The 25618-nt window shown below is 46.3% G+C and overlaps 1 protein-coding gene, 1 non-coding gene and 1 pseudogene across 2 annotated transcripts in view; all 3 read right to left on the bottom strand.

The window, feature by feature from the left end:
• The window catches only part of LOC124719731 (pleckstrin homology domain-containing family G member 5), a 283840-nt gene that overhangs the window by 40077 nt on the left and 218145 nt on the right, over positions 1–25618 (bottom strand). The window contains exons 9-11 of the mRNA XM_047244933.1: positions 24777–24926; positions 13468–13710; positions 1828–2123 (exon numbers count right to left, since the gene is read on the bottom strand). Coding sequence (XP_047100889.1) covers positions 1828–2123; positions 13468–13710; positions 24777–24926 — 689 coding nt within the window. The remainder of the gene's footprint in view (positions 1–1827; positions 2124–13467; positions 13711–24776; positions 24927–25618) is intronic.
• On the bottom strand, positions 12347–12464 carry LOC124720647 (annotated as a pseudogene).
• Trnas-uga lies at positions 12533–12607 on the bottom strand. The gene has a single exon. It is a non-coding gene; the product is annotated as a tRNA-Ser (tRNA).

Genomic DNA, 25618 nt, shown 5'->3' on the forward strand with positions numbered 1-25618 from the left:
AGATGGTTGTTGTCTTGCAAACGTGCCCCACCTGCTGACTCAGGGATCGAGACGTGGCTGCACGATCTGTTACAGCCATGCGGATAAGATGCCTGTCACCTCGACTGCTACTGATACGAGTCCGTTGGGATCCAGCACGGCATTCCGTATTACCCTCCTAAACCCACCGATTGCATATTCAGCTAACAGTCATTGGATCTCCACCATTGCGAGCACCAGTGTCGCGATACGATAAATCGCAATGGCGATAGGCTACAATCCGACCTTCATGAAAGCCCGAAACGTGATGGTCCGCATTTCTCCTCTTTACACGAGTCATCATAACAACGTTTTACCAGGCAACGCCGGTCAACTGCTGTTTGTGTATGAGAAATCGGTTGGAAACTTTCCTCATGTCAGCATGTTGTAGGTGTCGCCACCGGCGCCAACCTTGTGTGATTTCTCTGCAAAGCTAATCATTTGCATGTCACAGCATCTTCTTCCTGTCGGTTAAATTTCGCGTCTGTAGCACGTCACCTTCGTGGTGTAGCAATTTTAAGCGCCAATTGTGTAGATATATCAGAGAAATTTATTGATATTGAGGATACATCAACAGTGTGACACGCTGATGCAAGAATTTCAATATCACTCTGAGATGACAAAAGTCGAGAGATAGTGGGAGGCACATATACAGATGGTGGTAGTTTAGCGTTCACGACGTATAAAAGGGCAGTGCATTGGTTGAGTGCAGTACATTGTGCTCAGGCATTTCATCGGAAAGGTTTCCGACGTACTTATGGCCAGACAGCGATAATTAATAGTCTTTTAACGCAGAATGGTGGTTGGAACTAGACGCATGGGATATTCCATTTCAGAATTCGTTAGAGAATTCAGTATTCTGAGATCCACAGTGTCAAGATTGTGCCGGTAGTATAAATTTCAGGCATTATCTCTCACCAGGGACAACACAGTGGCCGACGGCCTTCACTTAACGACCGAAAGTAGCAGTGTTTTCGTAGAGTCGTCAGTGCTAACAGACAAGCAACACTGCCTGCAATAACAGCAAAAATTACTATGGGATGTACGACTAACGTATACATTAGGACAGTGCGGCGAAATTTAGCATTAATGACTGTGGCAGCACATGACCGACAGTGGCACCTCTGCTGGGATTGTGACCATATCAGTTGCTCCCTAGGTGACTGGAAAATCATGGCCTGGTCAGATGAGTCCCAGTTTCAGTTGGGAAGAGCTGATGGTAGGATTCGAGTGGGGGGTACAGACCTCATGAAGCCACGGACCCAGGTTGACAACAAGGTACTGTGCAACCTGGTGATCGCTCCATAATGATGTAGGCTGTGATTTCATGCAGTGGACCAAATACCCCAGCCCAGCTGAACAAGTCGTTGATTGGAAATGGTTATGTTTGGCTACTTGTCCACAAACAGTAATGGAAGTTTCACGTGCCATGTCACTGGGTCGGTACTGTTATCGACTAATTTGAAGAACATTCTGGACAATTCGGGCAAATGATTTGGCCATCCAGACCGCCTGACATAAATCCCATTGGAGATTACGGGAGGTCAGTTCCTGCACAAAACCCTGCACTGGCAACAGTTCCAAGTTACGGGCAGCTACAGAGGCCGTATGGCACAATATTTCCTCAAGGGTCTTCCAAGGACTTGTCAAGTCCATGCCATGTCGAGCTCGTGCACCATGATGGGGAAGAGGTGGTCTTTCATATTAGGAGGTACCCCACGGCTTCTGTCACCTGAGGGCATATCTGCCATATGACGACAATTCCGATATAGTGACGTAGTCGCCATCGAGGGGACAACTCAGAAGTACCTGTGCGAGTGTGCCAGGCTGGAGAGGCGGCTGCTCCTACTGGACTCCAGTCGGGGGCTGTGCGCCATCGCCTCGGCTGTCGCTGCCGCCCCCGCTGCTGCTGCTGTCGCCGCCCCTGGCCACTCCGGCTGCGGCTCTGCCGCCCCCATCTGCTGCTGCTGCTGTGCCACCCCCATGTGGGAAAGAGGCAGGGGCGGCGCAGCCCCGAGTGGGGAAGACAGCTGTGGCGCCGGAGACCAGGCCATCCGTGCCGTCGCGTACAGGTCCTGTGCACGCTGCACTGCCTCCACCCATACCTAGAAAACCCACACACCACTACTCGTGAGCTCAGCCGCACACACACACACACACACACACACACACATTATATATATATATATATATATATATATATATATATATATATATATATATATATATAGGGAGAAGGAGAAGGGGGAGACATACTTTGCAGTCCATATACAGGGTGTTACAAAAAGGTACGGCCAAACTTTCAGGAACATTCCTCACACACAAATAAAGAAAAGATGTTACGTGGACATGTATCCGGAAACGCTTAATTTCCATGTTAGAGCTCACTTTAGTTTCGTCACTACTTCCTCGATTCACCGTCAGTTGGCCCAATTGAAGGAAGGTAATGTTTACTTCGGTGCTTGTGTTGACATGCGACTCATTGCTCTACAGTGCTAGCATCGAGCACATCATTACGTAGCATCAACGGGTTAGTGTTCATCACGAACGTGGTTTTGCAGTCAGTGCAATGTTTACAAATGCGGGGTTGGCAGATGCCCATTTGATGTACGGATTAGCACGGGGCAATAGCCGCGGCGCGGTACGTTTGTATCGACACAGATTTCCAGAACGAAGGTGTCCCGACAGGAAGACGTTCGAAGCAATTGATCGGAGCACGGGACATTCCAGCCTATGACTCGCGACTGGGGAAGACCTAGAACGACGATGACACCTGCAATGGACGAGACAATTCTTCGTGCAGTTGACGATAACCCTAATGTCAGCGTCAGAGAAGTTGCTGCTGTACAAGGTAACGTTGACAACGTCACTGTATGGAGAGTGCTACGGGAGAACCAGTTGTTTCCGTACTATGTACAGCGTGTGCAGGCACTATCAGCAGCTGATTGGCCTCCACGGGTACACTTCTGCGAATGGTTCATCCAACAGTGTGTCAATCCTCATTTCAGTGCAAATTTTCTCTTTACGGATGAGGCTTCATTCCAATGTGATCAAATTGTAAATTTTCACAATCGACATGTGTGGGCTGACGAGAATCCGCACGCAATTGTGCAATCACGTCATCGACACAGATTTTCTGTGAACGTTTGGGCAGGCATTGTTGGTGATGTCTCGATTGGGCCCCATGTTCTTCCACCTACGCTCAATGGAGCACGTTATCATGATTTCATACGGGATACTCTACCTGTGCTGCTAGAACATGTGCCTTTACAAGTACGACACAACATGTGGTTTGTGCACGATGGAGCTCCTGCACATTTCAGTCGAAGTGTTCGTACGCTTCTCAACAACAGATTCGGTGACCGATGGATTGGTAGAGACGGACCAATTCCGTGGCCTCCACGCTCTCCTGACCTCAACCCTCTTTACTTTCATTTATGGGGGCATTTGAAAGCTCTTGTCTACGCAACCCCGATACCAAATGTAGAGACTCTTCGTGCTCGTATTGTGGACGGCTGTGATACAATACGCCATTCTCCAGGGCTGCATCAGCGCATCAGGGATTCCGTGCGACAGAGGGTGGATGCACGTATCCTCTCTAACGGAGGACGTTTTGAACATTTTCTTTCTTTGTGTGTGAGGAATGTTTCCTGAAAGTTTGGCCGTACCTTTTTGTAACACCATATATATATATATATATATATATATATATATATATATATATATATATAGAGAGAGAGAGAGAGAGAGAGAGAGAGAGAATGGGGGAGACACACTTTGCAGACCATATAGACAGTAACAGAACTAGGTGCACTGAGTAGTATACTAAATAGTTCCAAGTGTACTAGACCATATTAGTCACCAGAGGATGGTGATGTTCCGACTACATATAAGAAAGCCTTACAATAGTAAAAATGTTTTAATAGTACAAGTTGTGGTACCAGCCATAGAAAATTATGTATATTTGTTGAGAGAACATCTGCAATGGGGACCAGGCCATTCGTATCATCGCATATTGGTCCTGTGGACATTATACCATCTGTGTATACACCTGGCAAAGGACAATTGAGCCAAGAAACATACGTGGATGCGCGCACACACACACACACACACACACACACACACACACACACACACACACAGAGAGAGAGAGAGAGAGAGAGAGAGAGAGAGAGAGAGAGAGAGAGAGAGAGCAAGAGATGGGGGAGGCACACTTTGCACACCATACACACAGTAATAGAATTGGGTGCATTGAGCAGTATACTAAATACTGTCAAGGTGCACTGGACTGTATTAGTCACCAGAGGATGGCTATGTTCTGACTACATACAGGAGAGCTTTACAAAACTAAAAAGGTTTTAGTAGTACAATTCGCAGTACCAGCTGTATAAAATTATGCATATTTGTTTAGAGAACATCCGCAATGGGGACCAGGCCATCCGAATTGTCGCATATACACTCCTGGAAATTGAAATAAGAACACCGTGAATTCATTGTCCCAGGAAGGGGAAACTTTATTGACACATTCCTGGGGTCAGATACATCACATGATCACACTGACAGAACCACAGGCACATAGACACAGGCAACAGAGCATGCACAATGTCGGCACTAGTACAGTGTATATCCACCTTTCGCAGCAATGCAGGCTGCTATTCTCCCATGGAGACGATCGGAGAGATGCTGGATGTAGTCCTGTGGAACGGCTTGCCATGCCATTTCCACCTGGCGCCTCAGTTGGACCAGCGTTCGTGCTGGACGTGCAGACCGCGTGAGACGACGCCTCATCCAGTCCCAAACATGCTCAATGGGGGACAGATCCGGAGATCTTGCTGGCCAGGGTAGTTGACTTACACCTTCTAGAGCACGTTGGGTGGCACGGGATACATGCGGACGTGCATTGTCCTGTTGGAACAGCAAGTTCCCTTGCCGGTCTAGGAATGGTAGAACGATGGGTTCGATGACGGTTTGGATGTACCGTGCACTATTCAGTGTCCCCTCGACGATCACCAGTGGTGTACGGCCAGTGTAGGAGATCGCTCCCCACACCATGATGCCGGGTGTTGGCCCTGTGTGCCTCGGTCGTATGCAGTCCTGATTGTGGCGCTCACCTGCACGGCGCCAAATACGCATACGACCATCATTGGCACCAAGGCAGAAGCGACTCTCATCGCTGAAGACGACACATCTCCATTCGTCCCTCCATTCACGCCTGTCGCGACACCACTGGAGGCGGGCTGCACGATGTTGGGGCGTGAGCGGAAGACGGCCTAACGGTGTGCGGGACCGTAGCCCAGCTTCATGGAGACGGTTGCGAATGGTCCTCGCCGATACCCCAGGAGCAACAGTGTCCCTAATTTGCTGGGAAGTGGCGGTGCGGTCCCCTACGGCACTGCGTAGGATCCTACGGTCTTGGCGTGCATCCGTGCGTCGCTGCGGTCCGGTCCCAGGTCGACGGGCACGTGCACCTTCCGCCGACCACTGGCGACAACATCGATGTACTGTGGAGACCTCACGCCCCACGTGTTGAGCAATTCGGCGGTACGTCCACCCGGCCTCCCGCATGCCCACTACACGCCCTCGCTCAAAGCCCGTCAACTGCACATACGGTTCACGTCCACGCTGTCGCGGCATGCTACCAGTGTTAAAGACTGCGATGGAGCTCCGTATGCCACGCAAACTGGCTGACACTGACGGCGGCGGTGCACAAATGCTGCGCAGCTAGCGCCATTCGACGGCCAACACCGCGGTTCCTGGTGTGTCCGCTGTGCCGTGCATGTGATCATTGCTTGTACAGCCCTCTCGCAGTGTCCGGAGCAAGTATGGTGGGTCTGACACACCGGTGTCAATGTGTTCTTTTTTCCATTTCCAGGAGTGTAGATGCTGTGTACATTGTACCATCTCTGTACACGCCTGCCAAAGCCACATATCAATACACTTGAGCCATGAAACATGCGCGCACACACGCACGTACGCACACACACACACACACACACACACACACACACACAGAGGATACATTTTTATGAGGTATGTAGTCTCTAATGGAGTCAGACGGAATGGGTGAAAGTTGCTTCCTAAATTGCACACTAATTTTGCCTTTAAAATCGCGAATTATCTTTGCAGTATTCAGCAAAGGCATCATATTGTCAGCTATGATTACACGAGCCAAAGTATTTTATTTATCTCTCTGTGACACTGTTGAGATGTGTATACACCTGTGGTATGGTTCTACTTGTGTCAGCCAATGTGAGGCATGCATGAAGCAAACACACTATACAGCTGTAGAGATTCGAATGTGCATTGCATTGCTTTCTGCTTTGTGTTCTGGAACTGGTTTAAGAGGTCTGCAATATTGGAGATTTTGGGTGAGATGTTCCCAATTACTTTGCCGTGCTGGTTAATAGGTTGGAGAGGCTGTAGGTAATTTCAATTGTGTGGTCTAAATATTTATACAGATATTTTTCAATCATTCAGTGTGCAGAAAGTTTAGTGAATTTTAACTCACAAAGGCTCACAGGTCGATCATATTTTGTAAACTGGAAGTTCATATATGGGATCTAATAATATCTACTCAATTCCTCGCATTGTATATTCAATCTTATCATTCACTCCTTATTACTTCTTTACTACTAATTCTATTTGCAATACACTTGGCAGACAGTAGCCACATATACTGCTGGATGTACGTGCAAAATTATATCATTGTCTTTCTGGAAGACATACCTGCAGAACACGTAATTTCGTGACTTTATCAGAACATCAGTTCATGTTAACAATACTGAGAATCCACAATACTTTCATAATCCATCCACACAGCACTGAGGACAATATGTAAATCATATTCGATATTTCTTTTAATTATTTTACTCAACCTAAGTCATTCATTTATTATTGAACATAAAATAGCTACATGCTGGAATGCCGCCTTCTTCTAAACTCTTGCTGCTACATTCTTTGTTTCATAACGATATTAGTAGGTACTCCATGACCTTTCTCACTGCAGTTTATGTGTATCCCTCGTTTCCAAAGCTATTATTTCCGAAATTTATGTCTTTCTCCCTCTGATTCAATTACATCCAGTCAACTTTTTAAAATTTAAATTTGCTGCGGGTTACAACTTATTCACTGTTGTTTGTAATGAGTGCCACTTTATGACTTCAATCTATTTTTGTTTTTGTTTCTTGAACAAAACACTTTTGAAAATAGAATGACGACTACTGCAATGGACAGCCGTATTCTATGGTTTTTTGTTGGTTCATTACGATACTGCCACTATATCTTTGGGGTCTTTACGAGTCAGTCAAGCGGAAAAATCCTGGCAGTAGGATTGTTAATTTTCCAGCTAAGAGGCATCAGGCACATGGAGGTCTACAGATTATCAGCTGCTAAAAAAATTGTAGATAGGAATGTTGGTAAGGAACACTGAAAGTAATGCAGCACATTACTATGCTAATAAAGGAAGTGAAAGCAATGAACTCTTCGATTGATCAGCTATTTATCTAAAGGCAGTTACCCTCTCCCTATTTTACCTCCACCACCCATTCTTTAAAGAATCACAGATAAAACAGCTCCTATTATCAAACACTGAATGAGTAAAATTTGGGTAATTTGCACTTCGTTTTGTTTAGAAAAAGCTAGTTTTTCACCCATCTCAATGTTTATGACGACATACACTATGTGATCAAAAGTATCCGGACACTCCTAAATACATACGTTCTTCATATTAGGTGCATTGTGCTGCCACCTACTGCCATTTCAGCGACCTCAGTAGTCATTAGACATCGAGAGAGAGCAGAATGGGGCGCTCCACAGAACTCACAAACTTCGAATGTGGTCAGGTGATTGGGTGTCACATGCGTCCTACGTCTGTGCGCGACATTTCCACATCATAAACATCCCTAAGTCCACTGTTTCCGATGTGATAGTGAAGTGGAAACGTGAAAGGACACGTACAGCACAAAAGCGTACAGGCCGACCCCGTCTGTTGACTGACAGAGACCGCCCACAGTTGAAGAGGGCCGAAATCTGCAATAGGCGGACATCTATCCAGGCCATCACACAGGAATTCCAGACTGCATCAGGGTCTACTACAAGTACTATGACAGTTAGGCGGGAGGTGAGAAATCTTGGATTTCATGGTCGAGCGGCTGCTCATAAGCCACACATCACGCCGGTAAATGCCAAACAACGCCTCTTTTGGTGTATGGACGATGGAACAGTGGGAAACGTTGAGTGGAGTGACGAATAATGGTACACAATGAGGCGATCCGATGGTAGGGTGTGGGTAAGGCGAATAGCCAGTGAACGTCATCTGCCGGCGTGTGTAGCACCAACAATAAAATTCGGAGGCGGTGGTGTTATGGTGTGGTCGTGTTTTTCATGGAGGGAACTTGCACCCACCGTTGTTTTGCGTGGTACTATCACAGCACAGGCTTACATTGATGTTTTAAGCACCTTCTTGCTTCCCACTGTTAAAGAGCAATATGGGGGATGGTGCTTCCATTTTTCAACACGATCGAGCACCTGTTCATAATTCACAACCTGTGGCGGAGTGGTTACACGACAATAACATCCCTGTAATGGACTGGCCTGCACAGAATCCTGACCTGAATCCTACACAAGACCTTTGGGACGCTTTGGAACACCGAATTCATGCCAGGCCTCACCGACATTGATAGCTCTCCTCAGTGCAGCACTCCATGAAGATTGGGCTGCCATTCCAAAAGAAACCTTCCAACACTTGACTGAACGTATGCCTGCGAGAGTGGAAGCTGTCATAAAGGCTAAGGGTGGGCCAACACCATACTGAATTCCAGCACTACCGATGGAGGGCGCCACGAACTTGTAGGTCATTTTCAGCCAGGTGTCCAGATACTTTTGATCACATAGTATATCTCCTGAACTATGAGTCGCACTGTTCATGGTAACGGGCAATAAAGGTAAAAATTTTTATTGTAGTCTGCCTCCACCACATTAACCTAGCCTCAGGTCGTGGTGCGAGCAGTTACGTAAACACAGTACTTGTGGCCGGCTCCCACGCACTATTACACTGAGCTAGGGACGTCACAACGGTATTGTTGAATTAGGGACGCCATCTTTCTGCCACAAACCCGCCAATGGGAAGGCCAGGTGCCGTCACGTGAGGAACGCAAGAGGGTCTGCGAGGTAGCGGCCGCAACAGCGGGTCGCTCTCTTGCCTGCCAACTTCCCTACCCTCTGGACGTCTCCACCAGACCTACCCATTGAGGGCGAAATGCTCTTTCCGTACCGTGTACAGTTCCCTCCGCGGCCGAGCCAGTTATCGTGAATGTTTTGCCCCTTAGTGGTAGTCCTTGGGAGTAAACCCCATTTTTCTGAGAATCCTGGCATTTCTCATTTCACGTGTAGGAGGAACACCCCAGATGCCCACATGAACTCCTTATACCACCTGTACCATGTGCCACACAATGATATAATTTTGCAGATACATCCAGCAGTATATATGGGTACTGTCTGCCAAACGTGTTTGGAAAAGAATTAGTAGTAAAGAAGTAATAAGTTAAAACATAATGTTTTACTGTAGGAACAGCGAAAATTTATGTGGTAGAAGTAAAAGGTAGACGCGCGATCAGGGGCCCTGAAGTTCACGCGATAGCCGACCGACCGCCAAATCATCCTCAATCATTCATCATCAGATGCGGTATGCAGGAGCATGTGGTCAGCACACCACATTCACGACCATCATCGACGTTCTAAGCTTGGAGGCGCTACATCTCAGTCAGACAGCTCCTCATTTGGCATCACAAGGCTGAGCGCACCTCAGTCCAGGCCTCCCACCGAGGAGAAACACGTGGCAGTATTGGGAATCGAACCCGGGTCTGCCGTATGAAAGTCTGACTCGATGACCACCCAGCTACGGAGGTGGACAGCATAGTAACCAGTACAATTTTCTTTTTCTTTTAACGATTTGGTGTGTGTGTGTAAAGGGGGGGGGGGGTGTCAGCAAGAAAAGGTTTTAAACAGGTTTGGAATTGTGACTAAAGTTTTCTGTATGTCGCTGAGTGCTCTCAGTCACCAACGCTGGATGAATATAGTCTTTGTAACTTTTGCACTGTGACTGACTTATGCCTTCTCAAAACATATACACTATTTCTGACGGTAATAAAGGAGTTATTGTGCTGAATCATTAACGTGAAGAGTAGATTATGCCAGCATTTGAAATTCTTAAATTCGGTCAAAAATTATATGAAATACTTAAAATCAAATTTTTTTTGCTCCTGTAAGTTGTTAAAACAGGCATCGGGCGACCATTTTAGCTGTGTAGTGATATAGACAGTCTATCTTAGTTTTATACTGATGATAGTTTTTTGCAAAACACAAGAACCTTTAGGTACACCTTCCAATTTCCAGCTGAGTCCAAATCACAAACAACACATTCTTTATGCAATGGAATGAGACCAAGGTGCGATGATAAAGTCCCATATTCCTTGACAGGTTGTAGGTGAACGATGCTGCAGACCCGCACCGCCATACTAGGCAAGGTCCTAGTGAAGGTGGTTTGCCATTGCCTTCCTCCGACCGTAATAGGGATGAATGATGATGATGAAGACGACACAACACCCAGTCATCTCGGGGCAGGTGAAAATCCCACCAGGAATCTAACTGGGACTCAGTGCTCGCGAAGCGAGGACGCTACAGCGAGACCACAAGCTGCAGACACCAAGGTGTATAAAAGGATAAAAATAAGAAAAAGAGCTACCCCCGGGTAGTGTACTTAAAATTGTCCTGACACACTGCCTGGTACAATTTGAAGAACGACATTTTGCCACCAGTGTGTGTATAAAATATTTTATTTATTCTCATCAATACGGGTTTCGATCACTTCCCATTCTCAAGTGTCTCTCTCATGACACATGTGGCTACATCGTCATCACCATTAATTTAAAAATCGCATACCATGCATAACTGTCCAAAGCACAGTCATCAAACGTCCTCATTTTGCACTATTTCCCAAAAAAAAAAAAAACACAATGTACACTCACGCAACGAGCTGTTACATGTGTGGGTCATGTGGGAACAATAAATGAAAAATTTCGTAGACCATCTGGTGAAAAGCCAGCCTCTGTGGCCGAGCGGTTCTAGGAACCACGCGACCGCTGCGGTCACAGGTTCGAATGTGTTTGATGTCCTTAGGTCAGTTAGGTTTAAGTATTTCTAAGTTCTAGGGAACTGATGACCTCAGATGTTAAGTCCCATAGTGCTCAGAGCCATTTGAACCATTTGAATCTGGTGAAAAATGTCGTTCTTCAAATTTATTGAGAATGTGGGGTCAACACAGAAGAAAATGGTCGATGCATTGCCACGCCTGGCATTGGGGAAAGTATTGACATGTGTTACTAGAGACACGCTGGAGAATGGGAAATGCTCAAAACTGTTTGTGTGAAAAATGAATAATAAATTTCATATACAGTCTGGTAACGCAGCTCGGGGTCTTGCGGTAGTATTCTCGCTTCCCGCACACTGGGTCGGGGGTTCGATTCCCGGCGGCGTCGGGGATTTTCCCTGCCTCGAGATGACTGGGTGTTGCTGTGTCGTCTTCATCATCACCACTCATCCCCATTACGGTCGGAGCAAGGCAATGGCAAACCACCTCTGCAAGAACCTTGCCTAGTATGGTGATGCGCGTTCTCTGCATCGTCCCCTACGCTCCTCGGGGTATCGTTCAAATGGCTCTGAGCACTATGGGACTTAACATCTGAGGTTATCAGTCCCCTAGAACTTAGAACTATTTAAACCTAAGTAACCTAAGGACATCACACACATCCATGCCTGAGACAGGATTCGAACCTGCGACCATAGCAGTGGTGCGGTTCCAGACTGAAGCGCCTAGAACAGTTCGGCCACACCGGCGACTCGGGCTATGGGACCTTATCATCATACAGTCTGTGCGGGTCACGTAAAATGAAAAAAATTGTGGAAAATCTGATGAAAAATGTCGATCTTCAGATTTATTGAGGATGCGGAGTCTAAGCAGAAGGTTGGTTGGTTGGATTGGAGAAGGGACCAAACTACGCGGTCATCAGTCCCATAAGCAGAATGACTAGTACAATGCTGGTCATAAGACTGTAACATCAAGGACAGCACTCTCACTCCGCCTTCAGGCCACGAGTGGCCTACTCGTACCATCCGACCGCCATGTCATCCTCAGGGAGGATGCGGATAGGAGGGGCGTGGGGTTAGCACACCGCTCTCCCAGTCGTTATGATTGTATTCTTGACTGAAGCTGCTACCATTCGGTCGAGTAGCTCCTCAATTGGCATCACGAGGGTGATTGGATGCCAAGAAATGGCAACAGCACATGGTGGCCTGGATGGACACCCATCCAAATGCCGACCACGCCCGACAGCGCTTAACTTCGGTGATCTCACGGGAACCGGTGTAGCCACTGCGGCAAGACCGTTGCCTCGCGGACAGCAAATAACAAAATTTTAGTACAAAGAATACCTGAAACGTCCTGGCAGATTAAAACTGTGTGCCGGACCGAGACTCGAACTCGGGACCTTTGCCTTTCACGGGCAAGTGCTCTACCAACTGAGCTACCCAAGCACGACTCACGACCCGTCCTCACAGCTTTACTTCTGCCAGTACCTCGTCTCCTACCTTCCAAACTTTACAGAAGCTCTCCTGCCAACCTTGCAAAACTAGCACTCCTGAAAGAAAGGATATTGCGGAGACATGGCTTAGCCACAGCCTAGGGGATGTTTTCAGAATGAGATTTTCACTCTGCAGCGGAGTGTGCGCTGATATGAACCTTCCCGGCAGATTAAAACTGTGTGTCAGACCGAGACTCGAACTCGGGACCTTTGCCTTTCGGGGGCAAGTGCTCTACTAAATGAGCTACCCAAGCACGACTGACGCCCCGTCCTCACAGATTTACATCCGCCAGTACCTCGTCTCCTACCTTCCAAACTTTACAGAAGCTTTCCTGCCAACCTTGCAGAACTAGCACTCCTCAAAGAAAGGATATTGCGGAGACATGGCTTAGCCACAGCCTGGGGGACGTTTTCAGGAGTGCTAGTTCTGCAAGGTTGGCAGGAGAGCTTCTGCAAAGTTTGGAAGGTAGGAGACGAGGTATTGGCAGAAGTAAAGCTGTGACGACGGAGCGTGAGTCGTGCTTGGGTAGCTCGGTTGGTAGAGCACTTGCCCGCAAAAGGCAAAGGTCCCGAGTTCGAGTCTCGGTCTGGCACACAGTTTTAATCTGCCAGGAAGTTTCATATCAGGGCACACTCCACTGCAGAGTGAAAATCTCATTCTGGGAACAAAATTTTAGTACAAAGTATACCTGATTTAATGTGTGTTCTATTTGGTGACACTAATAACAAGTGTGTTCTTTCTCAGTAGTTCCATGAACAAGGACCCGTAAGTTATATGACATCTGACTGGACTAGCCAGTGACGTAAGACTCACCCGGACGGTCCTGGGGTCGTTGCTGGAGAGGGTGAAGGCGTGCACGGCAGTGCGCCACTCACTCAGGTAGACGACGGCGACGCCCAGGCCGGAGGGGAGCTCTGCCACGCGCAGCCGCTCCACCAGGTAGGGCGGCCGCACCACCCGCAACGCCGCCCCCGCCCTGGAGGCGGAGCCGCGACGCCTCCCGGCCGGCTTGCACACCAGCAGCGCGTCCGTCACCAGCACGCACCGCACGTCCGTCTGCAGAGCCAGATAAAAAAAGTAAAAAACACTGTGTCCCACAGGGATCCATCTCGGGTCCAATACTGTCGAAAACTTCAGTACACTCGTCGCTCTCCGAAGAATGGTCCCTCGAAAGGCCTGTCCGACAATGTAATGTGCTGCGAATACATAGAAAGAAAGATCCCTTATCATTTAGCTACAATATAACAGGTCAGCAAATGGAAGCAGTTAATTCCATAAATTATCTGGGAGTACGCATTAGGAATGATTTAAAATGGAATGATCATATAAAGTTGGTCGTCGGTAAAGCAGATGCCAGACTGAGATTCATTGGAAGAATCCTAAGGAAAGTAGGTTATAGTACACTTGATCGCCCACTGCTCGAATACCGCTCATCAGTGTGGGATCCGTACCAGATAGGGTTGATAGAAGAGGTAGAGAAGATCCGACGGAGAGCAGCATGCTTCGTTACAGGATCGTTTAGTAATCACGAAAGTGTTACGGAGATGATAGATAAACTCCAGCGGGAGACTCTGCAGGAGAGATGCTCAGTAGCTCGGTACGGGCTTTTGTTGAAGTTTCGAGAACATACCTACACTGAAGAGTCGAGCTGTATATTGCTCCCTTCTACGTATATCTTGCGAAGAGACCGTGAGGATAAAATCAGAGAGATTAGAGCCCACACAGAGGCATACCAACAATCCTTCTTTCCACAAACAATATGAGACTTGAATAGAAGGGAGAACCGATAGAGGTACTCAAGGTACCCTCCACCACGCACCGTCAGGTGGCTTGCAGAGCATGGATGTAGACGTAGATGTAGATGTACATGGTATGCAGAAAGCATGCACTGCATGACCATCTGCAGAGAGACATAAAAAAGTAAAAGAAAAACAAAAACCACTAATGCCCCACAGGGCTTCATCGAATGGCCGCTATCGACAGGGGATCTCAAGTTGTTTCCGTATTTCTAGATTTCCGGAAAGCTTTTGACACCGATCCTCACAAGTGACTTCTAATCAAGCTGCGGGCCTATGGGGTATCGTCTCAGTTGTGCGACTGGGTTCGTGATTTCCTGTCAGGAAGGTCGCAGTTCGTAGTAATAGACGTCAAATCATCGAGTAAAACTGAAGTGATATCAGGTGTTCCCCAGGGAAGCGTCCTTGGACCTCTGCTGTTCCTGGTCTATATAAATGACCTGGGTGTCAATCTGAGCAGTTCTCAGAGGTTGTTCGCAGATGATGCTGTAATTTACCGTCTAGTAAGGTCATCCGAAGACCAGTATCAGTTGCAAAGCGATTTAGAAAAGATTGCTGTATGGTGTGGCAGGTGGCAGTTGACGCTAAATAACGAAAAGTGTGAGGTGATCCACACGAGTTCCAAAAGAAATCCGTTGGAATTCGATTACTCGATAAATAGTACAATTCTCAAGGCTGTCAATTCAACTAAGTACCTGGGTGTTAAAATTACGAACAACTTCAGTTGGAAAGACCACATAGATAATATTGTGGGGAAGGCGAGACAAAGGTTGCGTTTCATTGGCAGGACTCTTAGAAGATGCAACAAGTCAACTAAAGAGATAGCTTACACTACAGTCATTCGTCCTCTGTTAGAATATTGCTGCACGGTGTGGGATCCTTACCAGGTAGGATTGACGGAGGACATCGAGAGGGTGCAAAATAGGGCAGCTCGTTTTGTATTATCACATAGTAGGGGAGAGAGTGTGGCAGATATGATACGCGAGTTGGGATGGAAGTCATTAAAGCAAAGATGTTTTCCGTTGCGGCGAGATCTATTTACGAAATTTCAGTCAGCAACTTTCTCTTCCGAATGCGAAAGTATTTTGTTGAGCCCAACCTACATAGGTAGGAATGATCATCAAAATAAAATAAGAGAAATCAGAGCTAGAACAGAAAGGTTTAGGTGTTCGTTTTTCCTGCACGCTGTTCGTGAGTGGAATGGTAGAGAGATAGTATGATTGTGGTTCGACGAACCCTCTGCCAAGCACTTAAATGTGAATTGCAGAGTAGTCATGTAGATGTATATGTAGATGTCCACTACTATCGAAATCTTCAGTAGACTTGCTGTTCCTCTGTGAGTGGAACCATGAAACACCTGCCCAGGTCCGTACATCATACATAGAAAGCATGCATCACACGTCCATCTGCAGAGCAACATAAAAAAAAGCTCACTGGTGTCCCACAGGGCTCCATCTCGGGTCCATCACTATTGTGTATTTCTGAGCAGTTGCTGTTCCTTTACCAGTGTTCCCATGAAAGTCATGTCTGACAATTTACATGGTAAATGGAAAGCAAGTACTGCATATCCATCTGCAGAAAGACATAAAAGTGAAATACTGGTGTTCTGTTGGGCTCCATCTTGGGCCCACCACTATCGATTACTTCTGAGCACTTGCCTTACCATTCCTCTACCTCCATCCCCGTGAAATCCCTGTCCATCAATATACATGATACATGAAAAGCAGGCATCACATGACATCAAAAGTAAAATACTGGTGCCCTGCAGGGCTCCATCTTGGGTCTATCACTATCAAGTACTTCTGAGCATTTGCTGTTCCTGTACCAAGGGTCCAATGAAAGGCCATATACATGGTACATGGAAAGCACACATTATACATTCGCCTGCAGAATAACATAAAAACTGAAAAACAAAAACAGTGGTGTCCCACAGGGCTCCATCTCAGACACACAATTATCAAGTAGTTCTGAGCATGTACTGTCAGAGCCTTTTGCACAGGAATGTTTGAATAAAATCCTGTCAGTTTACAAACCACATCACTTCAAACAAAACATTTGAGTTTTTGATACTAGTTCCACCATCTTCACCGTCAGGATTTCAAAATCACTGAAACAGTGTTCAGCTTATATAGATGGAACAGCAGCATCTGGAACTTTCCACAGGGGATGAAGTGACCTGTGAGCAGAAGGCGAAATGGGCACCTCATGGCAATTCAATCCCACCACAGTACAGGAAGTAAGCTGTCCTTAAGACATAGTGGAACAGCTTCATGATTCCTAGTGAGAACCTTTGTGTGGGAAGATCCAGCTTGTATTGGCGCCACCGTATTATATAATGGATGGTACTGTTGTGAGATGCCCACTGCTCTATCTATTGCAAACTTCTTCATGGGGTCCTTTGAGAAGCAAGCCCTGAACTCTCTAAGGATGTTCCTGATATGGCCTCATGGTGAAAATGCACTACAGCTGTTCATCGCTCACATTAATTGTGCTCATCTCTACATTAAATTTACTTTCGAAATGAAGTGGCAAGCTTCTGTTCTTGGACATTTTATTTGAGCAAAAGACAGGAGGTGATTTAGCGTACAGGAAATCTATGCACACTAAATGGTACTTGAACGCCAATAATTTTAATCACTCTGTACACAAGAAAGCAGTCCTGAACACTTTAATACACAGGACAAAGATTTTTTCTGAGGACAACCATCCACAGTCTGAGTTTCCGCACTTGAAGTTCATGTTTAGGGAAAATGGTTACACAAAGGGAGAAAATGCACAACTTTTCTGGTGCTGCCGACGAAAGACGTCTTGTGAATCTGTGGAAGAGGCTAAGCCAGCTTTGTTTCTTGCATACTGTGGAGTAATTATTAGCAAGATAGGATGAGTGCTGAAGTGGCATGGACTGAGACCAGTGTTCGAGCTCACCTCCAACATACGAGATATGTAACACCCAGTTAAAGACAACTTCGAGTTCCTAGAGTGTATGGTGTCCCCTGCGAATGTGGTAGCATCCACATAGAACAAACTATCCACACTCTGGCGAGCAATGTGCAGACCACTCATGACATACTAAACAACTGGAATTTGAGAAGCTGGCCGTGGCTGAACACTGCCTAGAAAGTAGGGATGAAGTCTAATCTGAAAAAAGGAGAGTTTTGGCTCCAAAATCGTAATATTTGTCTAATGTTGTAGAAGAAGTAGGTGAAATTAGAGTAAACCGAGACACACTTCGCAGGGCATGGGAGTAGGCTTTGGATATCGAGCAGAAGCAAAGATGGAGGCTTAATGCTTTTAGGGGGCGGAAGCATCAGTTTCAAGTTTGGTGTTGGCTCCGCATGCCACCTGATGACGGTTCTCCTGCGGTGGGATGAAGCTGCTGTGAGCTGCCATCTTGCTTTCCATGCATGTGTCGCTTTCGCCGTCTCAAGAAGCTTCCAGAAGCGGCTATCACATCTGTGTGAACAGAACACTGGGCAGGCCGGTGGTTGTTGTTGGTGTTCCCACTCTGTGGCTGCCTGGTAGTAGACAGCTTCAGCCAACATGCAGTGACTGGAGCTCTTCCACTGACTGGCCCAACTGCTTGTTATGTGTTACGAAATCAATAATTTCATACAGCTGAAGATGTGATATTAAGATCCCACAACAGGTGATGGTTTGAATAAATAAATAGTACAGCTGAAGCGGATCTCTCTAAATTCATTACCTTAGTGATTTTTAATTCCTGATGACGATGGCAAAGACAGCTATCAAAAGCACAGCTTGTGAACTGATAAGATTTTATAACTTCTAAGCATTTGTTTTCCCTCTACCAGTGGCCCATTGCGATGCCTGTCCAGCAACATACATGGTAAATAGAAAGGTGAAGTGTCTTTAACAGAGCCGTGCCATATCCTGGCTGATCTGCAAACCCCAATATGCATATATTGCTACTACATACTGTCTGCAGAGTAAAATCAGAAAACACCAGTGTGCTGCATGACTCTTATCGCAGGTCCTTACTGTCTGCAGCTTCTGAGCCACATCTGTCGCCAGCACGCACGGCTTGACCAACTGCAGAACGGCATAAAAACTAGAAAGCACTGGTGTCTGACCAGGCGCCGTCTCAGATCCACTACTGTCTGCAGCTGCTGTGCCATAGATGTCCCCAGCACGCACCATACTTCATGGTGTAACCACACCTAATGCATATTAAGAGCCCTTCGTTAGAGTCCACGCAGCATACGGTGACTGATGTGCAGTGACTAATTTTCGCCCATCCACCACAGTGCAGCGAACGTTATCATTAATCGGCTATGCCGGCAGAAGACTAACACGAGTGCCTTTGCGAACAGTGAAACTACACCTGGGTTCGTGATCTTATCGATTGGACCCTAGACGACTAGAAAACCGTGGCCTCGTTAGATAAGTTCCGATTTCAATTGGTAAGAGGTGTTTATAGTGTTCAAGTGTGGTGCACGCCCCACCAAGCCATGGACCCAAGTCGTCAACAAGGCACTGTACAACTTGGTGGTACATCTACATCTACATCTACATCCATACTCTGCAAGCCACCTGACAGTGTGTGGTGGCGGAGGGTACCTTGAGTACCTCTATCGGTTCTCCCTTCTATTCCATTCTCGTATTGTTCGTGGAAAGAAGGATTGTCGGTATGCCTCTGTGTGGGCTCTAATCTCTCTGATTTTATCCTCACGGTCTCTTCGCGAGATATACGTAGGAGGGAGCAATATACTGCTCGACTCTTCGGTGAAGGTATGTTCTCGAAACTTTGACAAAAAGCCCGTACCGAGCTACTGAGCGTCTCTCCTGCAGAGTCTTCCACTGGAGTTTATCTACCATCTCCGTAACGCTTTCGCGACTACTAAATCATCCTGTAGCGAAGCGCGCTGCTCTCCGTTGGATCTTCTCTATATCTTCTATCAACCCTATCTGGTACAGATCCCACACTGCTGAGCAGTATTCAAGCAGTGGGCGAACAAGCGTACTGTAACCTACTTCCTTCGTTTTCGGATTGCATTTACTTAGGATTCTTCCAATGAATCTCAGTCTGGCATCTGCTATACCGACGATCAACTTTATATGATCATTCCACTTTAAATCACTCCTAATGCGTACTCCCAGATAATTTATGGTATTAACTGCTTCCAGTTGCTGACCTGCTATTTTGTAGCTAAATGATAAAGGATCTATCTTTCTGTGTATTCGCAGCACATTACACTTGTCTACATTGAGATTCAATTGCCATTCCCTGCACCATGCGTCAATTCGCTGCAGATCCTCCTGCAGTTCCATAACGGTGTGGGCTGTGTCTACATGGAATGGACTGGGTCCTCTGGTCCAACTGAAACGATCATTGACTGGAAATGGTTACATTCACCTACTTGGAGACCATTCGCAGCAAACTTCACGGCCACACGGGATAGCCGTGCGGTCTTAGGGCGCCTTGCCACGGTTCGCGCAGCTTGCCACGGTTTGCGCAGGTCCCCCCCCGTCGAAGGTTTGAGTCCTCCCTCGGGCGTGGGTGTGTGTGTTGTCCTTAGCGTAAGTTAGTTTAACTCAGGTTAAGTAGTCTGCAAGCCTGGGGACTGATGACGTCAGCAGTTTGGTCCCATATGAACTTACCACAAATTTCCAATTTCCAACTTCATGTACCCAAATAATGGTGAAATTTTTATAGATGAAAAAGCGCCATCACGGTTTGCAATTGGTTTGAAGAACATTGTGGACAGTTAGGGCAAATGGTTTGGCCACCCAGATCGCCCAACATGAATTTCAGTGAACGTCTGTGGGACATAATCGAGAGATCACTTCGCACACAATATCCTGCACGGGCCACATTTTCGTCATTATAGGCGACTATATAGAGGCAATATGGTTCAAATGGTTCAAAGCACTATGGGACAACTGAGGTCATCAGTACCCTAGACTTAAACCTAACTAACCTAAGGACATCACACACATCCATGCCCGAGACAGTATTCGATCCTGCCACCGTAGCAGCAGCGCAGTTCCGGACTGAAGCGCCTAGAACCGCTCGGCCACAGACGCCAGCTAGAGGCAATGCGGCTCAATATTGTGCAGGGGACTTGGCAAGACTTCTGGAATCCAAGCCACATCGAATTGCCGCACTATGCCAAGCAAGAACAGGTCCAATACGTTGTTAGGAAGCATCCCATGACTTTCGTCACGCCAATGTATGCTCCAATGGCTGGCCATTGTGCACGCCTAGATGTCATTCCGTAAAAGTTGTTTCTAGTTTGGGACAGCCACCGATGAACCAATCGTCGACATGGGAATTTGTAACTAAGTAAGTACTCTTTCAACACTTTTTTTTTTTTGTCATCAGTGTACTGACTGGTTTGATGTGGCCCGCCACGAATTCCTTTCCTGTGCTAACCTCTTCATCTCAGAGTAGCACTTGCAACCTACGTCCTCAATTATTTGCTTGACGTATTTCAATCTCTGTCTTCCTCTACAGTTTTTGCCCTCTACACCTCCGTCTAGTACCATGGAAGTCATTCCCTCATGTCTTAGCAGATGTCCTATCATCCTGTCCCTTCTCCTTATCAGTGTTTTCCACATATTCCTTTCCTCTCCGATTCTGCGTAGAACCTCCTCATTCCTTACCTTGTCAGTCCACCTAATTTTCAACATTCGTCTATAGCACCACATCTCAAATGCTTCGATTCTCTTCTGTTCCGGTTTTCCCACAGTCCATGTTTCACTATCATACAATGCTGTACTCCAGACGTACATCCTCAGATATTTCTTCCTCAAATTAAGACCGGTATTTGATATTAGTAGACTTCTCTTGGCCAGAAATGCCTTTTTTGCCATAGCGAGTCTGCTTTTGATGTCCTCCTTGCTCCGTCCGTCATTGGTTATTTTACTGCCTAGGTAGCAGAATTCCTTAACTTCATTGACTTCGTGACCATCAATCCTGATGTTAAGTTTCTCGCTGTTCTCATTTCTACTACTTCTCATTACCTTCGTCTTTCTCCGATTTACTCTCAACCCATACCGTGTACTCATTAGACTGTTCATTCCGTTCAGCAGATCATTTAATTCTTCTTCACTTTCACTCAGGATAGCAATGTCATCAGCGAATCGTATCATTGATATCCTTTCACCTTGTATTTTAATTCCACTCCTGAACCTTTCTTTTATTTCCATCATTGCTTCCTCAATGTACAGATTGAAGAGTAGGGGCGAAAGGCTACAGCCTTGTCTTACACCCTTCTTAATACGAGCACTTCGTTCTTGATCGTCCACTCTTATTACTCCCTCTTGGTTGTACATATTGTACATATTGTATATGACCCGTCTCTCCCTATAGCTTACCCCTACTTTTTTCAGAATCTCGAACAGCTTGCACCATTTTATATTGTCGAACGCTTTTTCCAGGTCGACAAATCCTATGAAAGTGTCTTGATTTTTCTTTAGCCTTGCTTCCATTATTAGCCGTAACGTCACAATTGCCTCTCTCGCCCCTTTACTTTTCCTAAAGCCAAACTGATCGTCACCTAGCGCATTCTCAACTTTCTTTTCCATTCTTCTGTATATATTATTTTTGTAAGCAGTTTCGATGCATGAGCTGTTAAGCTGACTGTGCGATAATTCTCGCACTTGTCAGCTCTTGCCGTCTTCGGAATTGTGTGGATGATGCTTTTCCGAAAGTCAGATGGTGTATCGCCAGACTCATATATTCTACACACCAACGTGAACAGTCGTTTTGTTGCCACTTCCCCCAATGATTTTAGAAATTCTGATGGAATGTTATCTATCCCTTGTGCCTTATTTGACCGTAAGTCCTCCAAAGCTCTTTTAAATTCCGATTCTAATACTGGATCCCCTATCTCTTCTAAATCGACTCCTGTTTCTTCTTCTATCACATCAGACAAATCTTCACCCTCATAGAGGCTTTCAATGTATTCTTTCCACCTATCTGCTCTCTCCTCTGCATTTAACAGTGGAATTCCCGTTGCACTCTTAATGTTACCACCGTTGCTTTTAATGTCACCAAAGGTTGTTTTGACTTTCCTGTATGCTGAGTCTATCCTTCCGACAATCATATCTTTTTCGATGTCTTCACATTTTTCCCGCAGCCATTTCGTCTTAGCTTCCCTGCACTTCCTATTTATTTCATTCCTCATCGACTTGTATTTCTGTATTCCTGATTTTCCCAGAACATGTTTGTACTTCCTCCTTTCATCAATCAACTGAAGTATTTCTTCTGTTACCCATGGTTTCTTCGCAGCTACCTTCTTCTGTGATGGCCCTTTTTAGAGATGTCCATTCCTCTTCAACTGTATTGCCTACTGCGCTATTCCTTATTGCTGTATCTATAGCGTTAGAGAACTTCAAACGTATCTCGTCATTCCTTAGTATTTCCGTATCCCACTTCTTTGCGTATTGATTCTTCCTGACTAATGCCCGAACTTCAGCCTACTCTTCATCACTACTATATTGTGATCTGAGTCTATATCTGCTCCTGGGTACGCCTTACAGTCCAGTATCTGATTTCGGAAACTCTGTCTGACCATGATGTAATCTAATTGAAATCTTCCCGTATCTCCCGGCCTTTTCCAAGTATACCTTCTCCTCTTGTGATTCTTGAACAGGGTATTCGCTATTACTAGCTGAAACTTGTTACAGAACTCAATTAATCTTTCTCCTCTTTCAGTCCTTGTCCCAAGCCCATATTCTCCTGTAACCTTTTCTTCTACTCCTTCCCCTACAACTACATTCCAGTCGCCCATGACTATTAGATTTTCGTCCCCCTTTACATACTGCATTACCCTTTCAATATCCTCATACACTTTCTCTATCTGTTCATCTTCAGCTTGCGACGTCGGCATGTGTACCTGAACTATCGTTGTCGGTGTTGGTCTGCTGTCGATTCTGATTAGAACAACCCGGTCACTGAACTGTTCACAGTAACACACCCTCTGCCCTGCCTTCCTATTCGTAACGAATCCTACACCTGTTATACCATTTTCTGCTGCTGTTGGTATTACCCGATACTCATCTGACCAGAAATCCTTGTCTTCCTTCCACTTCACTTCACTGACCCCTCTATATCTAGATTGAGCCTTTGCATTTCCCTTTTCAGATTTTCTAGTTTCCCTACCACGTTCAAGCTTCTGACATTCCACGCCCCGACTCGTAGAACGTTATCCTTTCGTTGATGATTCAATCTTTTTCTCATGGTAACCTCCCCCTTGGCAGTCCCCTCCCGGAGATCCGAATGGGGGACTATTCCGGAATCTTTTGCCAATGGAGAGATCATCATGACACTTATTCCTGTGGACACACGTTACGTGTCTTTAATGCAGTGGTTTCCATTGCCTTCTGCATTCTATGTCGTTGATCATTGCTGATTCTTCCGCCTTTAGGGTCAATTTCCCACCCCTAGGACAAGAGAGTGCCCTGAACCTCTATCCGCTCCTCCGCCCTCTTTGACGAGGCCGTTGGCAGAATGATGCTGACTTCTTACGACGGAAGTCTTCGTCCGCCAATGCTGATTATTTACCAAAATTTAGGCAGTGGCGGGGATCGAACCCGGGACCGAAGACGTTTTTGATTATGAATCAAAGACGCTACCCCTAGACCACGTGTTTGCAAAACCTAACATGTTATGGAAATTTGTAATACTTGCATGAAGTGAGAACTTACCTTAGAGCAGAGGGTCTCAAAACGATACCGTACGTGACTGCGAGACAACACAGTATCCTGGCTCACTCAAGTGACTATGTGTAGCTCAGAGAGTTTCAATGACTCCTTTGTGCAATTTCTGTATGAGTACTGTATGGATTCAGAAATCCATGCCATAACGCATGCACTGGCCATTATGCCCGTCCTTCATCTACCACATTCCCCAGCCATGTGCCACGAGTAAAATTCGACATCAAATTAGATGAGGGCTTAAGCACAGTAGCCACTTTGTGGGTCGCCAAGTGGTGGTAGGTTGTGCCCCTACAGCAGTGACGGATCGTAGCGCCGGCCAGAGTGGCCGTGCGGTTCTAGGTGGTACAGTCTGGAACTGCGTGACCGCTACGGTCGCAGGTTCGAATCCTCCCACAGGTATGGATGTGTGTGTTGTCCTTAGGTTAGTTAGGTCTACGTAGTTCTAAGTTCTAGGGGACTGATGACCTCAGAAGTTAAGTCCCATAGTGCTCAGAGCCATTTGAACCATTTGAACAGACCGTAGCGTCGTTGGATGAGTACATGGTCACACAACACTGACACCTCTAGCACTTTATCAGTGTAACTGTGCTGCGCCCGGTGTACGCAGCACAAGTCAAAACACGACAACTGTGGGGCACCCACCTTGGAGGCAGCGCCCTCGCGCAGTTTGAGGTCGGACTCGAGAAGCAGCTGCCTGGGTTGTGAGACGTGGCAACCTGGCATGGGGCCCGTCAGGTCCAGCTGGGAGTGCACGCGCACCAGCCGCTCCAGCTCTTCGTCCTTGACCGCCTCCTACAAAAATACACCACATTAACAATCCTTTCCAATCCTCCTCCAACTCTCCTCTTGTTACTTTCATTTATCCAATTTTTCTATCCCACTCAACACCACTTACAACCACACACACACACACACACACACACACACACACACACACACACACATACAAATGCATCACACAACACAATAAAACACACACCACATTAAACAGTTCTCTCCAAACTTCTCCAACTCTCCTTCCATTACTTTCGTTTCTAATTTTTGTATCCCACTGAAAACCACCTACAGGCACACACACACACACACACACACACACACACACACACACAACCCACTCCAACTTCGATTTTCTTTCAGTTCTATGCCTGTAAAATGTCATTGGACAACTCTTGCAACCACACACACATATGCCGCCACCATTAACTTAATGGTACAACATGAAACGCAGTAAATGCACTACTGGCCATTAAAATTGCTACACCAAGAAGAAATGCAGATTATAAACGTGTATTCATTGAACAAATATATATACTAAAACTGACATGTGATTACAATTTCACACAATTTGGGTGCGTAGATCCTGAGAAGTCAGAACCCTGAACAACCACCTCTGGCCGTAATAACGGCCTTAATACGCCTGGGCATTGAGCCAAGCAGAGCTTGGATGGCGTGTACAGGTACAGCTGCCCATGCGGCTTCAACAC

Source organism: Schistocerca piceifrons, chromosome 11, assembly GCF_021461385.2.
Source record: "Schistocerca piceifrons isolate TAMUIC-IGC-003096 chromosome 11, iqSchPice1.1, whole genome shotgun sequence".
In the NCBI taxonomy this organism is placed as follows: domain Eukaryota; kingdom Metazoa; phylum Arthropoda; class Insecta; order Orthoptera; family Acrididae; genus Schistocerca; species Schistocerca piceifrons.